Genomic DNA, 14,454 nt, shown 5'->3' with positions numbered 1-14,454 from the left:
ACTTTGAAAACGATTATTTTTAGAAGAATTTTTATCACATTATTCTATTTTTTTATTAAAATATTCAAATCACAGATTGTAACTGAATTTTTCTCCAAAAAGAAGAGTATCTATTCTAGACTAAGCCATCCTTTAAACAATATCCAAACCAAACCCTAAGAAAATGTAAAAGTATTCCTGAGAATTTTAATAGGCAAATTTGATTTTAGGTATAATCTCACGTAGTAGAAAGTGCCTTTCAACTACTAACTACCTCTTCCACTAACAGGCATGTGACTTTAAGTTACCTACCTATAAAATGGAAATAATATCTACATAACTAACTCAAAGAGTTGTTAGGACTACAAGATTTCACAGATGTAAAGTGTTTAGAACAATGTAATAAGCACTCAAATTTTTATTTGTTATTACTAGCTGATACAAGATCTGCTCATAAGATAAAAACAAAATACTGAAGAATGCAAGAAATGTTTTAGCTCATAATCCTACAGAAATTTTACTTACCTAATTTAATAAACAATATTATACAAAATAGATAATAAAGAATAAATCTTTAACGAAACAAAATAATAACAAAAACTGTTCTAGAGGAACTTAAGGGAAGTAGTAGGAAAATATGCCACAATTCTACTTTAAATCTCTAGTTCAAAAACATTAACCTTTTAGTGTTTGAGTATGCAGTAAAAAGAAACTCTTATTATACAGCATCTCAAAGGTTTTGATTAATGAAGAGTCAATCTGGGGGGGAAGGAGTTCAGATATGCTGGAACATCCAAATATGGTGGTAAATCAGCAAATGCCCCCCAAAAGGCAATGATGAAACTAGAGAAAACTGTCAAAACAATTTTACATTTCAGAGCTCTGGAAATTAACCAAAAACATAAAGCAAATGAATAAGTGGCTACTCATAAAACCACAGAAGCCCGGGTGAGAACTGTGGGGGTCTGTGACATTCTTGCCTGAGGTTGTTCCCATATTCCCTCCCAGCTGGATTGCCATGGTAATTATACAAGGGAAGACAAGCCTTAAAAACAAGTAGATTCACTTGCAGAAGAGGATGGCATGATTTAGACTTAAGCACAGAAAAAAGTCCCCCCCGCCCAAAACAGTGTTATCTATAATAGTAGCGATCTTAGTGCCAAACAAATGGCAAGAACAGTGGCTCAGCAAGCGTGAAGTTGTAGTAAGCAAAGGACCAGCACGTTAGCCAGACATTTAGCAGGAAGATCCAGAAAATAACATGGCCATAAGGGTTCTTAATAAGTTCTCTACCTATCCATGCAGGAAAAACCAGAGACAGATCAAGCTATCTGCAAATCCCTGGCAAACCATGAGAGGGTGCGCATGCAGAGAAATGCAAGAGATCCCAAAGGAAAACAAAAGCCAGGGCAAACTTTAAAACTGCTTGAACCTTGAAAACACACAAAGAATCATCAGCATAAGGGAGAAGCATATAATGAAACAAAGTGTACAAGCAAAGGCCAATCACTGGCTGACCCAAGCTATGCTCATACAAGGCACCTAGCCAGGTTTAAAAATACAATAAAGATTTTAAGCTGAGCAGAGATATTAGCAGTCACACACTGTACATCAAACAGACTACACAGATTTAGTACAGACATGTTACTGAACACACTAATAAAACAATGGCAACAACCCTCAGGGGAAAAAAATTAGAACATAGAGTTGCTATATTATCCAAATTTTTCAGTGTTCAACAACAAAATTATGAGACATACAAAGAAAGAGTAAAGTGTGATGATGAATGGATACACAGAATGTGGTATATTCATATCCACTTAATGGACTATTATTCAGCCATCAAAAGGACTTAAGTACTGATACATGCTACAACACAGATGAACCTTGAAAACATTAAGCTATGTGAAACAAGTCAGATGCAAAAGGCCACATATTGTATGATCCCATTCATGTCCAGAATAGGCAAATCCATCAAAACAGAAAGTAAATTAGTGTTTGCTAGGGGTTGGGGCAAGTGGGGTAGGAGGGGTGAATGCTAACGGATATAATGTTTCTTTTGGGGTGATAAAAATGTTCTGAAATTAGATAGTAATAATGGTTGCATGACCTTGTGAACAAACTAAAAAACACTGAACTGTACGCCTTAATTGGTGTATTTTATGTAATGTGAATTAATCTCGATTTTAAGAAAAAAAGAACCAGATGAAAATCCTAGAGCTGAAAAGTATAGTAACAAAATTTTAAATTCACTAGAGAAGTTCACCAATACATTTGAGAAAGAAGAATAACCAATGAACTTGAAGATCAACAGAAACTATCCAATATGAACATCATAAGAAAAAAACTGAATAATAACAGAGAACCAGGGAGAGCTGTGGGATAATAACAAGCATACCAACTTACATGTAATAAGAGTACCAGACATGAGAGAGGAAAAAGGGCTGAAAAAAAATATTTGAAGAGGTGAGGGCAGAAACCTTCCAAAATTTGACAAAAATATTAATCTACAAACACAAGAAGATAAATTAAACCCAAAATAAAATAAACAGAAACAGATCACCAGCTAGACACTGTTGAAAGACAAAGGCTAAATTCAGAAAGAAGCAACAGAAAAAGACTTACACAGTGGAACTACAGTATAATTAACAGCTGACTTCACATAAAAAAACAATAAAGGAAAAAAGACAGAGGAATGATAAATTCAAACTGTTAAAAAGAACTGTCAATCAATAATTCTATACATCCAGCAAACTATTCTTTTAAAATGATGAGTAAATAAAAACATTTCCAGACAAGGACTGGGAGACTCTATTGCTAGCAAACCTGCCTTGCACAAAAAAAGAAACTACAATCCTTCAAGATGAAAGAGGATGACAACATATGGTAATTCAAATCCACCTGAACAAATAAAGAACACCAAAAAAAGGAAATATGAGGGTAAATAAAAAGACTACATAAATATATGTTCTTCTTTTTCCTCCCTTAACTCTTTGAAAAGACATCATAACACTGTATTGTTCAGTTTACATTTGAGGTATATGATAATATAACAAAAAAGGAGGAGTAAATAGAGCTCTATGGAGCAAACTTTCTATATTTTACTGGAATTAAGTTAGTATTCTTCTCAAGTAAATTGTCATAGGTAAAAGTGCATATTTTAATCCCTAGAGCAAACAGTAAGAATATAACTTTTAAAAACACACACCTAAAAAAAAAGAATTTAAGTGGTATAATAAACAATATCTATTTAATACAAAAGGTGGTATAAAGTAGAAAAACAAAAGAACGAAAAATATGAGACATATAACAAATAGCAAAATGGCAGACAAAAATTCAATCTTTTCAATAACTAAATATAAAAGGACTAAATACCACAATCAACAACAGCAATTTGCAGACTGAATAAAAAAACAGGATTAAACTATATATAGTGCACATAAGAGTACCCTTTAGATTCAATAATACAAACAGACTGAAAGCAAAAGAATAAAAGAAAGGTACCATGCAACTGTAAGAAACCTAGAGTGCCTATATTAAAATCACACAAAACAGACTTTAAGACAATAAATATTACTAGAAAGAGGGGCATTTCATAAGGTTAAGAAAATCAATTCATCAGGAAGATATAACCATTCTATGCCCAAAAAAACCCCAAAATAAAGTAAAAATTAACATAACTGAAAAGAAAAATAGAAAATTCAACAATAATAGAGACTTCAATACTTCAATCTCAATAATTGCTAGAACAACTAGACAGAAAATTAGCAAGGATAAAGAAGACAACACTATCAAGTAACTTGAATTAACAGATATTTACATAAAACTCCACCTGACAACAAAATATATGCTCCTTTCAATGTTGCTAGGAAATAAATCAGGTCTCAGTAAATTTTAAAGGAATGAAATCATACAATGTATATATTTTTTTTCTTTTTATAAATTTATTTATTTTTGGCTGTGTTGAGTCTTCATTGTTATGCGTGGGCTTTCTCTAGTTGTGGCGAGTGGGGGCTACTCTTCGTTGCAGTGCACAGACTTCTCATTGCGGTGTCTTCTCTTGTTGTGGAACACAGGCTCTAGGCACGTGGGTTTCAGTAGTTGTGGCATGTGGGCTCAGTAGTTGTGGCTCGCAGGCTCTAGAGTGCAGGTTCAGTAGTTGTGGCGCACGGGCTTGGTTGCTCCGTGGCATGTGGGATCTTCCCAGACCAGAGCTCAAACCCATGTCCCTTACATTGGCAGGCAGATTCTTAACCACTGAGCCACCAGGGAAGTCCACAATGTATATTTTCTGACCACAACCACAAGAAAACAAAATTAGAAATCAACAACAGATGAAACTTTAAGAAATCCACAAATATCTGGAAATTAAAGAACATGTTTCCAAATAACCAATGGGTCAACAGAAAAATCATAAAAGTAATCAGAAAATACTTTGAACTGAATAAAAGTGAAAATAAAACAAAAGTTTATGGGATGAGGCTCAAACAATGCTAAGAAGAAAATTTATAGCTGTAAATGCCTATGTTAAACAAGAAGAACCATCTCAAATCAATAACTTAAGCTTCAAATTTAAGGAATTAAAGAATTAGATAAAGAGCAAAGTAAACCCAAAGCATGCAAAAGGAAGGAAACAGAGTTTAGAACAGAAATCAGTGAAATGAAATAGAAAAATAGAGAAAAAAAATCAATGAAACCAAGTTGATCCTTTGAAAAGATCAACAAAAATATCAAACTTTTAGCTAGACAGGTCAAGAAAAAATAGATAAGACACAAATTACCAAAATCATGAATGAAAGAGGGGACATCACTACCATACCTATAGAAATTAAAAACACTGTAAGGAACACTATGAACAAAGTATAGAATTTAGATGAAAACTCCTAGGAAGATACAAGTTAACAAGCTGATTCAAGAAGAAAGAGAAAATTAGAATAGACCTACAACAAGAAAATGAACTGAATTAGAAATTTAAAATCTTCCCACATCAATTCCACTCCTAGGTATATACCTAAGAGAAATGAAAAAATATGTCCACACAAAAACTTATATGCCAGTATTCATAACAGCATCATTCATAATAGTCAAAAGGAGAAGACAACCTATATGTGCATCAACTGATGAATGGATAAACAAAATTTGGTATATCCATGGATCCATATAAAGGAATATTATAAGAAGTATAAAAAAAGGAATGAAATATGGATACTGGCTATAACATGGATAAACCTTTAAAGTATAATGCTAAATGAAAAAATACAGTTCCATTCATAATAGCAACAAAAGAATAAAATATTTAGTAATAAATTTAACAAAAGAAGTGCCAGACTTATACCTGAAAATGGCAAAACATTGCTGAGACAAATTAAACAACACAAATAAATGGTGAGTTATTTCATGTTCATAGATTAGAAGACAATATTGTTAAGATAACAATTCTCCCCAAACTGAACTACAGATTTAATACAATTCCAATCAAAATTTCACCAGAATTTTCTGTTGATATGGACAAGCTGATACTAAAACATTTTATGAAAATTCAAAGGAATCAAAATTGCTATAACATCTTTGAAAAAATACAAATAAAGTGGGAAAACTTACACTTTCTGATTTCAAAACATATTATAAAGCTACAGTAATCAAGAGAGTACATACTGGTAAAAGAACAGGCACATAAATCAACAGAAGATGTCAAAAGTCCAGAAATAAAGCATTACATGTATAGTCAATTCTTTTTCAGCAACAGTGCCAACATACTTCAATAGGGAAAGGATAGTCTTTTCAACAAACAGTGCTGAGACTATTTGATATTCAAGTGCCAAAAGATTAATTTAGACTGTTACTTCACACTATACACAAAAATTAACTGAAAATGGATCACAGACTTCCAGAAGAGAATGTAGGAGAAAATTCTCTTGACTTTGGGTTAATCAAAGAGGTCTTAGATGTGACAAAAAAAGCATGATTCAAAAAAGAAAAAAAATGGTAAATTATACTTCATCAAAACTAAAAACTTTTGCACATCAAATGACACCATTAAGAAAATGAAAAGACAAGCCATACATTCAGAGAAAATATTTGCAAATCACGTATCTAATAAAGAACCTGTATCCAGATTACATTTGGAACTCATTAATACAAACAACTCAACCAAAAGATGGACAGATTTTAATAGACATTTCACCAAAGAATACATATAGATAAGCACATGAAAACATGTTCAACATCATTAGCCAAACTGAAATTAATACTACCGTGAGATACCATTATACACATACACATAGTTATGATTTAAAAATCACACAGGGACTTCCCTGGTGGCGCAGTGGTTAAGAATCCGCCTGCCAATGCAGGGGACACGGGTTCGATCCCTGCTCCGGGAAGATCCCACATGCCACGGAGCAACAAAGCCCAGGTGCCACAACTACTGAAGCCTGCGCGCCCTAGAGCCCACGCATCACAACGAAGAGTAGCCCCCGCTCGCCGCACCTAGAGAAAGCCCGCACCTAGCAACAAAGACCCAACACAGCCAAAAGTAAATTAAAGAAAAAAAAATCACACAATACCAAGTGTTGGTGAGGTTACAAAATTGAAATTAATACTACAGTGAGATACCATTATACACATAGTTATATTTTTTAAAGCACACGATACCAAGTGCTGGTGAGGTGATAAAAGAACCAGAGCCTTCAAACATTGCTGGGGAATGTAAAATGGTAAAGTCACTCTGGAAAACAGTTTGGCAGTTTCTTAAAAACATAAACTTACCATAAGACTCAGCAATTCCACTGCTCAATATCTATCTGATATATGTTTTCTTTTTTTTTTTTTTTTAATAAATTTATTTATTTATTTATTTTTGGCTGTGTTGGGTCCTCGTTGCTGTGTGCGGGCCCTCCCCAGTTGCGGCGAGTGGGGGCTATTCTTCGTTGCGGTGCGCAGGCTTTTCACTGCGGTGGCCTCTCTTGTTGTGGAGCACGGGCTCCAGGCACGCAGGCTTCAGCAGTTGTGGCGCGCAGGCTCAGTAGTTGTGACGCACGGGCCTAGCCGCTCCGCAGCATGTGGGATCCTCCCGGACCAGGGCTCGAACCCGTGTGCCCTGCATTGGCAGGCAGATTCTCAACCACTGCACCACCAGGGAAGCCCCTGATATATGTTTTCTATATGAAATGAAATTAGAACATTTTCTCACATCATATACAAAAATAAACTCAAAATGGATTAAAGACTTAAATGTTAGACCGGAAACTATAAAACTCCTAGAAGAATACACAGGTGGAACATTCTTTGACATAAATCATAGCAATATTTTTTGGATCCATTTCCAAAGGCAAAGGAAACAAAAGCAAAAATAAACAAACGGGACCTAATTAAACTAAAAAGCTTTTGAATAGCAAAGCAAACCATCAACAAAACGAGAAGACAACCTACTGACTGGGAGAAAACACTTGCAAATGATACGACCAATAAGGGGTTAACATCCAAAATACATAAAGAGCTCATACAACTCAACATCAAAAAACAGTCAACCCAATTAAAAAATGGGCAGAAGACCTGAATAGACATTTTTCCAAAGACATACAGATGGCCAACAGGCACATGCAAAGATGCTTAACATCATTAATCACGAGAGAAATGCAAATCAAAACCACAATGAGACATCACCTCACCCTGTCAGAATGGCTATCATCAAAAAGACCACAAATAATAAATGTTAGCAAGGATGTGGAAAAAAGGGAACCCTGTGCACTGCTGATGGGAATGTAAATTGGTGCTGCAACTGAAGAAAACAGTGTGGAGGCTTCTCGAAAAACTAAAAACAGAACTACCATATGACCAAGCAGTTCCAATACATCCAAAAAAACAAAAACATAATTCAAAAAGATATATGACTTATGTCATAGAGTGTTCTGCCTATGTTTTCCTCTAAGAGTTTGATAGTGTCTGGCCTTACATTTAGGTCTTTAATCCATTTTGAGTTTATTTTTGTGTATGGTGTTAGGAAGTATTCTAATTTCATTCTTTTACATGTAGCTGTCCAGTTTTCCCAGCACCACTTATTGAAGAGGCTGTCTTTTCTCCATTGTATACTCTTGCCTCCTTTATCAAAGATAAGGTGACCATATGTGTGTGGGTTTATCTCTGGGCTTTCTATCCTGTTCCATTGATCTATATTTCTGTTTTTGTGCCAGTACCATACTGTCTTGATCTGTAGTGAGGTGGATGGACCTAGAGTCTGTCATACAGAGTGAAGTAAGTCAGAAGAGAAAAACAAATACCATACGCTAACACATATATACGGAATCTAAAAAAAAATGGTTCTGATGAACCTAGGGGCAGGACAGGAATAAAGACACAGACATAGAAAATGGACTTGAGGACACGGGGAGGGGGAAGGGTAAGCTGGGACAAAGTGAGAGAGTAGCACTGACATATATACACTACCAAATGTAAAATAGCTAGCTAGTGGGAAGCAGCTGCACGGCACAGGGAAATCAGCTCAGTGCTTTGCGACCACCTAAAGGGGTGGGATAAGGAGGGTGGGAGGGAGATGCAAGAGGGAGGGGATATGGGGGTATAAGTATGCATAGAGCTGATTCACTTTGTTATACAGCAGAAACTAACACAACACTGTAAAGCAATTATACTCCAACATAGATGTTTAAAAAAAAAAGATATATGCACCCCAATGTTCAGAGTAGCATTATTTACAATGGGCAAGATATAGAAGCAACCTAAGTTTCCATCAACAGATGAACAGATAAAGAAGATGTGGTGTATATATACAATAGAATACTACTCAGCCATAAAAAAAGGATGAAATTTTGCCATTTGCAACAACATGGATGGACTCGGAGGGTGTTATGTTTAGTGAAATAACTCAGAAAGAGAAAGACAAATACTGTATGATATCACTTATATGTGAAATCTAAAAATAAAGCAAACTGATGAATATAACAAAAAAGAAACAGACTCCGATATAGAGAAACAGTGATTATGATTGGGGAGAGGAAAAGGGGGAGGAGCAAAATAGGAGTAGGGGATTCAGAGGTACAAACTACTATCTATAAAATAAATAAGCTACCAGGACATATTGTACAACACAGGGAATGTAGCCAATATTTTATAATAATTATAAATGGAGTATAACCTTTAAAAATTGTGAATCACTATGTTGTACACCTGAAACTTATATAATGTTGTAAATCAACTATACCTGAATTTTTAAAAATATATATATGTGGAAAAAGAAACTTTGTTGTATGAGACAAATAAACCCTTTTCTTGTTTAAGATAACATGGTGAGCTTTGCTGTTGTTATTGTTTACTTGGAGCTAAATAACCTTCAAAGACCATATTTACTGATCTCTGCGTAAAGAAACTAAGCATCACTGTTGTGATATTACCAAATCAGTATCTCTCTCCTGCCAAGCACACTGCTTAAGATATTTCCAAATATTTTCCAAGACTAGCTTGACTTCTCTTAAACTGCCCGATTTTTTCTTCCTTTCCTTTTGTTTCTCATTCCACAAAGCCTAAAAATAAGTGTCTTCCAGCAACAGTTACAATTAGGAATTCCCAGACGCAAAAGAAATAGAATGAGCAGCTAGCTTTCATTTAAATTGTTCAGTCTATGATCTGACCTCTATATCCCTTTTTTAGCCCTTGGCACATGTTAATTTCTGAGACTGCCTTTCACAATTTCTATAGAGCAATATTCTTCTTGCTTAATAATGTTGCCATGGGATTTCCCTGGTGGCACAGTGGTTAAGAACCCACCTGCCAGTGCAGGGACACGGGTTTGAGCCCTGGTCCGGGAAGATCCCACATGCCACAGAGCAACTAAGCCCGTGCGCCACAACTACTGAGCCTGCGCACTAGAGCCCGGGAGCCGCAACTACTGAGCCCGTGTGCTACAACTACTGAGCCCGCATGCTACAACTACTGAAGCCCGCGCGCCTAGAACCCATGCTCCGCAGCAAGAGAAGCCACCATGATGAGAAGCCCGCACACCACAATGAAGAGTAGCCCCCGCTCGCCACAACTAGAGAAAGCCCACGTGCAGCAACGAAGACCCAATGCAGCCAAAAAAATTAATTAAAAAAATAATAATAAATAATGCTGCCTTTTTCTAGAAGCATAGACTCGCTGCCACATAGAAACAGCTGTATTTAGTAAAGAGCTAAATACTGTATCAATTTGACTTGGCCTTTTATCCTAAATATCTGCATTAGGTCATGAGCAGAAGCCAAATTTATCATCTCAGCCGCATTTGCAGAGTAATGAAAAATTAAGCAATGAAGTCAATCAGCAAGAATCTTATTGCTACTACAAACTTTTCTACTACTCTTTCTATTTCTAAGTCATAAGTTTATAATATCTTTCAAAAGATCAACTTCCTTCAGTAAACTAGAATAGGTCATAAAAAATAAATTCCTTTTGTAGATCCTTTGGTATATCCTTTTGTAAGATCCTCATATACCTTGCTGCCTATATGGTCTAAGAAATGACATATATACAATGGAGTAGATTTTTAGTTAAAGAAGGGAAAAAATAATTATGGCACAATCATCTAGCTTTTTTCTAGAGAGCTAAATGCAATAGGAAAAGACATTAATATTATAAATAAAGACATTGATATTAACCGACAACTAGCACAGTTTCAATACAAAATAAGCTAGAAAATTATTATTTAAAATGATAATGAGGGCTTCCCTGGTGGCGCAGTGGTTGAGAGTCTGCCTGCCAATGCAGGGGACACGGGTTCGAGCCCTGGTCTGGGAAGATCCCACATGCCGCGGAGCAACAAAGCCCGTGAGCCACAACTACTGAGCCTGCGCGTCTGGAGCCTGTGCTCCGCAACAAGAGAGGCCGCGACAGTGAGAGGCCCGCGCACCGCGATGAAGAGTGGCCCCCGCTCGCCGCAACTAGAGAAAGCCCGCGCACAGAAACGAAGACCCAACACAGCCAAAAATAAATAAATACATAAAATGATAATGAACTCAGAATGAAGGCATTACATGTCAAGAAACTTAAAACACTACTATCCAAACATCTGTGGTAATACAACTTGTACTAGTCTACCTCTTTAAGTTGTACGGTGACTATTTTTGTTCTATCTTTACATAGCTTAGTCTAATTAGAACAAATTTAATATAGACTAATAGAAAAGAAGTCTACTACTGAAAGACACCTCAAAAAGTGAAGATAACTAGTGGAGTTTCATCATATTTAAACATTTTAATGTATTTGAATTATGATGGAGTGAATTAGATAATCTCTAAACCCTCAGCATCAATTTTTTTTAAATCTGTGAATCGAAAATTATATACAGTTCTACATGAGAAATAGAAGACATGCCATAGACATTGTTATTTAGCTATTAACTTCTACTTATTTCAGTGAATAATGAAATTCAAAAGTAAATGACATTTTGTTTTAAAAAAACCTTGAATCTTGCTTTACTACAAATTAGAAAACAAAGACATTTAATAAAATACAAAATATTCCAGAAAGAACACCAAACCTTGAAAAAATCTTCAAGCTGTTTACTGTTATAAAGAGCAGGAATATTGGCAGAGAACTGTAGCAGATCTTCAGCACACTGTCTCCTCTCTTCAATAACAGTTTCATCAAATCGTCCTAGAATTAAATAAGAATCAACACTTAAGGAAAGAAAGATCAAACACTGATTTATGTTAGTTTATGTTCACAATTTAGAAAGCAGCAGCAGGCCTATCACTGCCTACTTGCTGTGCTTATCAGGCAACCTCCTGAAGTCAAATCTAGTCTCTACAACTGGAATCAGTAGTGCTCCCACCAGAAAAGAAAATAATGTTTCTGATAAAACAAGAGGCAGAGGTGTCAACTAGCAAATAAATAATGCAGTCATAATCTAAAGCCTGTCAATATAAAAAACTTACCATTTAAGAAGCTGGTAATTTGAAACTAAAGTTGAAAGGAGAATTAATAAAGAACTCAAATGGTTTTCTATAGTAATTTAATACTGTCATTACTCATATAATTTTCCCTTTCCCACTCTTTTTTGATTTATAAATGGAGCTGAAGAGAGAAAATTACGAGAACATCTGTATGTCAGTGGGGTCAAAAACCTCAGCTTGAAGCAAAAAGCTTTCAAGCCAAACTCCGTGTGTGATGCTGTCAGTGTACATGAAAGCACACTTGTGAGAAAAAAGAGAACACACACAGCACAGTGAGCTCTGGTTTGCAAGGTGATCGAAAGGTGGTTTTCAAAGAATTTTTTTTAATGATATATACAATTTGAATGCTGATAAGACATTTTCAAATATGACCATTTTGTACTACTCTCAGATAAGATTACCGGTTGGCATCTGTCACATGCCACGTATCATACTGATTGCAATTTAGGTTTAAAAAAATACAAAATCAAAAGAGTACCACATCCCATACTTAAGTGGCTTTGCAAAATCTTAATAGAAAACTGAGGTATAAAGAGATTCCTAGTTATAGGCACCACAACTTATTGGAAATAAGTCAACTTCTTTGCAGTTATCACTACAAAGAAGCAAATGAAAGAAAGGGAGGAAAAAAAGAAACAGATGGATTAAAACAGAGCCCTCACTTGCTTTAGTCAAAGCATTAAACTACATCTGAGAGTACAAAGAGAAAAGAGGTTACTTTTGCAGTGCCACACTTCTTGCAGTAGCTCAATAAGTATTTAATATAACTATAAAGTACGGAAATTTATTTTTTACTAACTTTTTAAAATATCACCTCTATTTTCCACCCACTCAGAAACACAATTAATGATTAAATTTTGGTGTGCTAACTAAATTTGTGCCAACTCTCTACTCTCCCTTGTTTATGGGGAAATCTGTTTCAAAATGCTCAACTCTATTATGAAAGTACATAATTACAAAAAAGATGTTCGAAACTAGGAAATGTCACATCTAATCCAACATACTTTAATTTAAAACCAGCCCTTATGTGTAAGATTATACTATATCCCAGCTAACAAACTTGACATAATAATTAGACTTTGTGGAAAATAATAGATTGAGGTTCAAGCATTTTGATTTTAATCATGATATCACCTTAAAATGGTTAACAATGTTTTATAGAAAGTGAACAGGTTTTTAAAAGTCTATGGAATGTAAATAAGCAAGGTAGCATGATCACATTAAAAATGCTTATCAACCTAAAGATAAAAAAGAGAGAAAGAGAGATCCCTAGTTATACTACCCACGGCAAGAATTTGAAACTGAACCACTAAATACCTCAGCTCAATGGGTCTCATGCTTATGGTGAAATGTCTACTTCATGATGACTAAAATAAATGGTTTTAGAGTTAGACCTGGGTTCAAACTACTTGCTCTATCATTCACTAGCTATAAAATCTTAGGCAGATTATTTCCTAATTTACAAAACGGAGAAAATGAGCAATGTACTTAAAATGAGCAGTTCCATACCAGGCACATAGTAAGCACTTAATAAACCAATCATGGTGTCTTTAAATCTTCAAGGACCATCATAGTGTTTGGCATACAGAACATGCTAATATATTTTTGTTGACTGTATGAGTGAATAATAAAAACGTAGAAATACTTTCTAACACAAAGAACTATCTTACAGTGGAACATTCTATCCTAAAAGATAGTCATCTTTCACAGATAAGAAATTTTAGGGACTTCCCTGGTGGTCCAGTGGTAAAGAATCCGCCTTCCAATCAATCCCGGGTCGGGGAACTAAGATCCCACATGCTGCGGGGCAACTAAGCTGTGCGCCACAACTATTGAGCACGCGTGCCACAACTAGAGAGCACGCGTGCCACAAACTACAGAGCACATGCGCTCTGGAACGCGCGTGCCAGAACTACAGAGCCCACGCACTCTGGAGCCTGCGTGCCACAACCAGAGAAGAGAAAACCTGCACGCCACAACTAGAGAGAAGCCTGCGCGCCACAAGGAAGATCCCAAGTGCCGCCAACCCGACACAGCCAAAAAAAGAAAGAAAGAAAAAGAAATTTTAACAGTGCGTCCATAAACAACCCCCTATGCTTAATGGATGGGTTACAACAATCCTACAAAACTCCACACATATGTCCACAGGTACATTTTTCTAGGGAAAAGATCTGTAACTTGTATCAGCATCCTCAAAGCGCCCAGGCCCAGTAAAGGTTAGCAGGCAAGTGGCAATCAATTAGAGGATTCCTAACATTCAGTATGCTACTTCATTTACTTTGGGATAGCCAGTTGCTATCCTCATATCTGTTCTCGCCTTCTTTCTAAGTAAAATAATCCCCAATTTCTAACTAGGTACATGGCGGCCCAGGGAAAAAAAAAAGACTATAATTTCCAGCTTGCCTTGCAGTTACATGTGGACACAGACTAAATTCTGGCCAGTAACATATAAACAAAAGTTATTTTGCAGATTACCAAAAATCTCTTTAAGAGACAACTGATATACACCCTCACCTCCCCACCTCCCGCTTTT

General features: G+C 35.8%; 1 protein-coding gene across 2 annotated transcripts in view; it reads right to left on the bottom strand.

Moving 5' to 3' along the window:
- Window positions 1-14,454, bottom strand: part of RPS6KC1 (ribosomal protein S6 kinase C1) — a 212,376-nt gene that overhangs the window by 137,215 nt on the left and 60,707 nt on the right. For both annotated transcript variants that reach the window (XM_061185594.1, XM_061185595.1), the window contains exon 4: window positions 11,507-11,622. In XM_061185594.1, coding sequence (XP_061041577.1) covers window positions 11,507-11,622 — 116 coding nt within the window. The remainder of the gene's footprint in view (window positions 1-11,506; window positions 11,623-14,454) is intronic.

This window comes from Eubalaena glacialis, chromosome 3 (assembly GCF_028564815.1).
Source record: "Eubalaena glacialis isolate mEubGla1 chromosome 3, mEubGla1.1.hap2.+ XY, whole genome shotgun sequence".
NCBI lineage: Eukaryota > Metazoa > Chordata > Mammalia > Artiodactyla > Balaenidae > Eubalaena > Eubalaena glacialis.
Note: the sequence above shows the minus strand (reverse complement) of the source record. Positions and strands in the feature narration are given on the sequence as shown.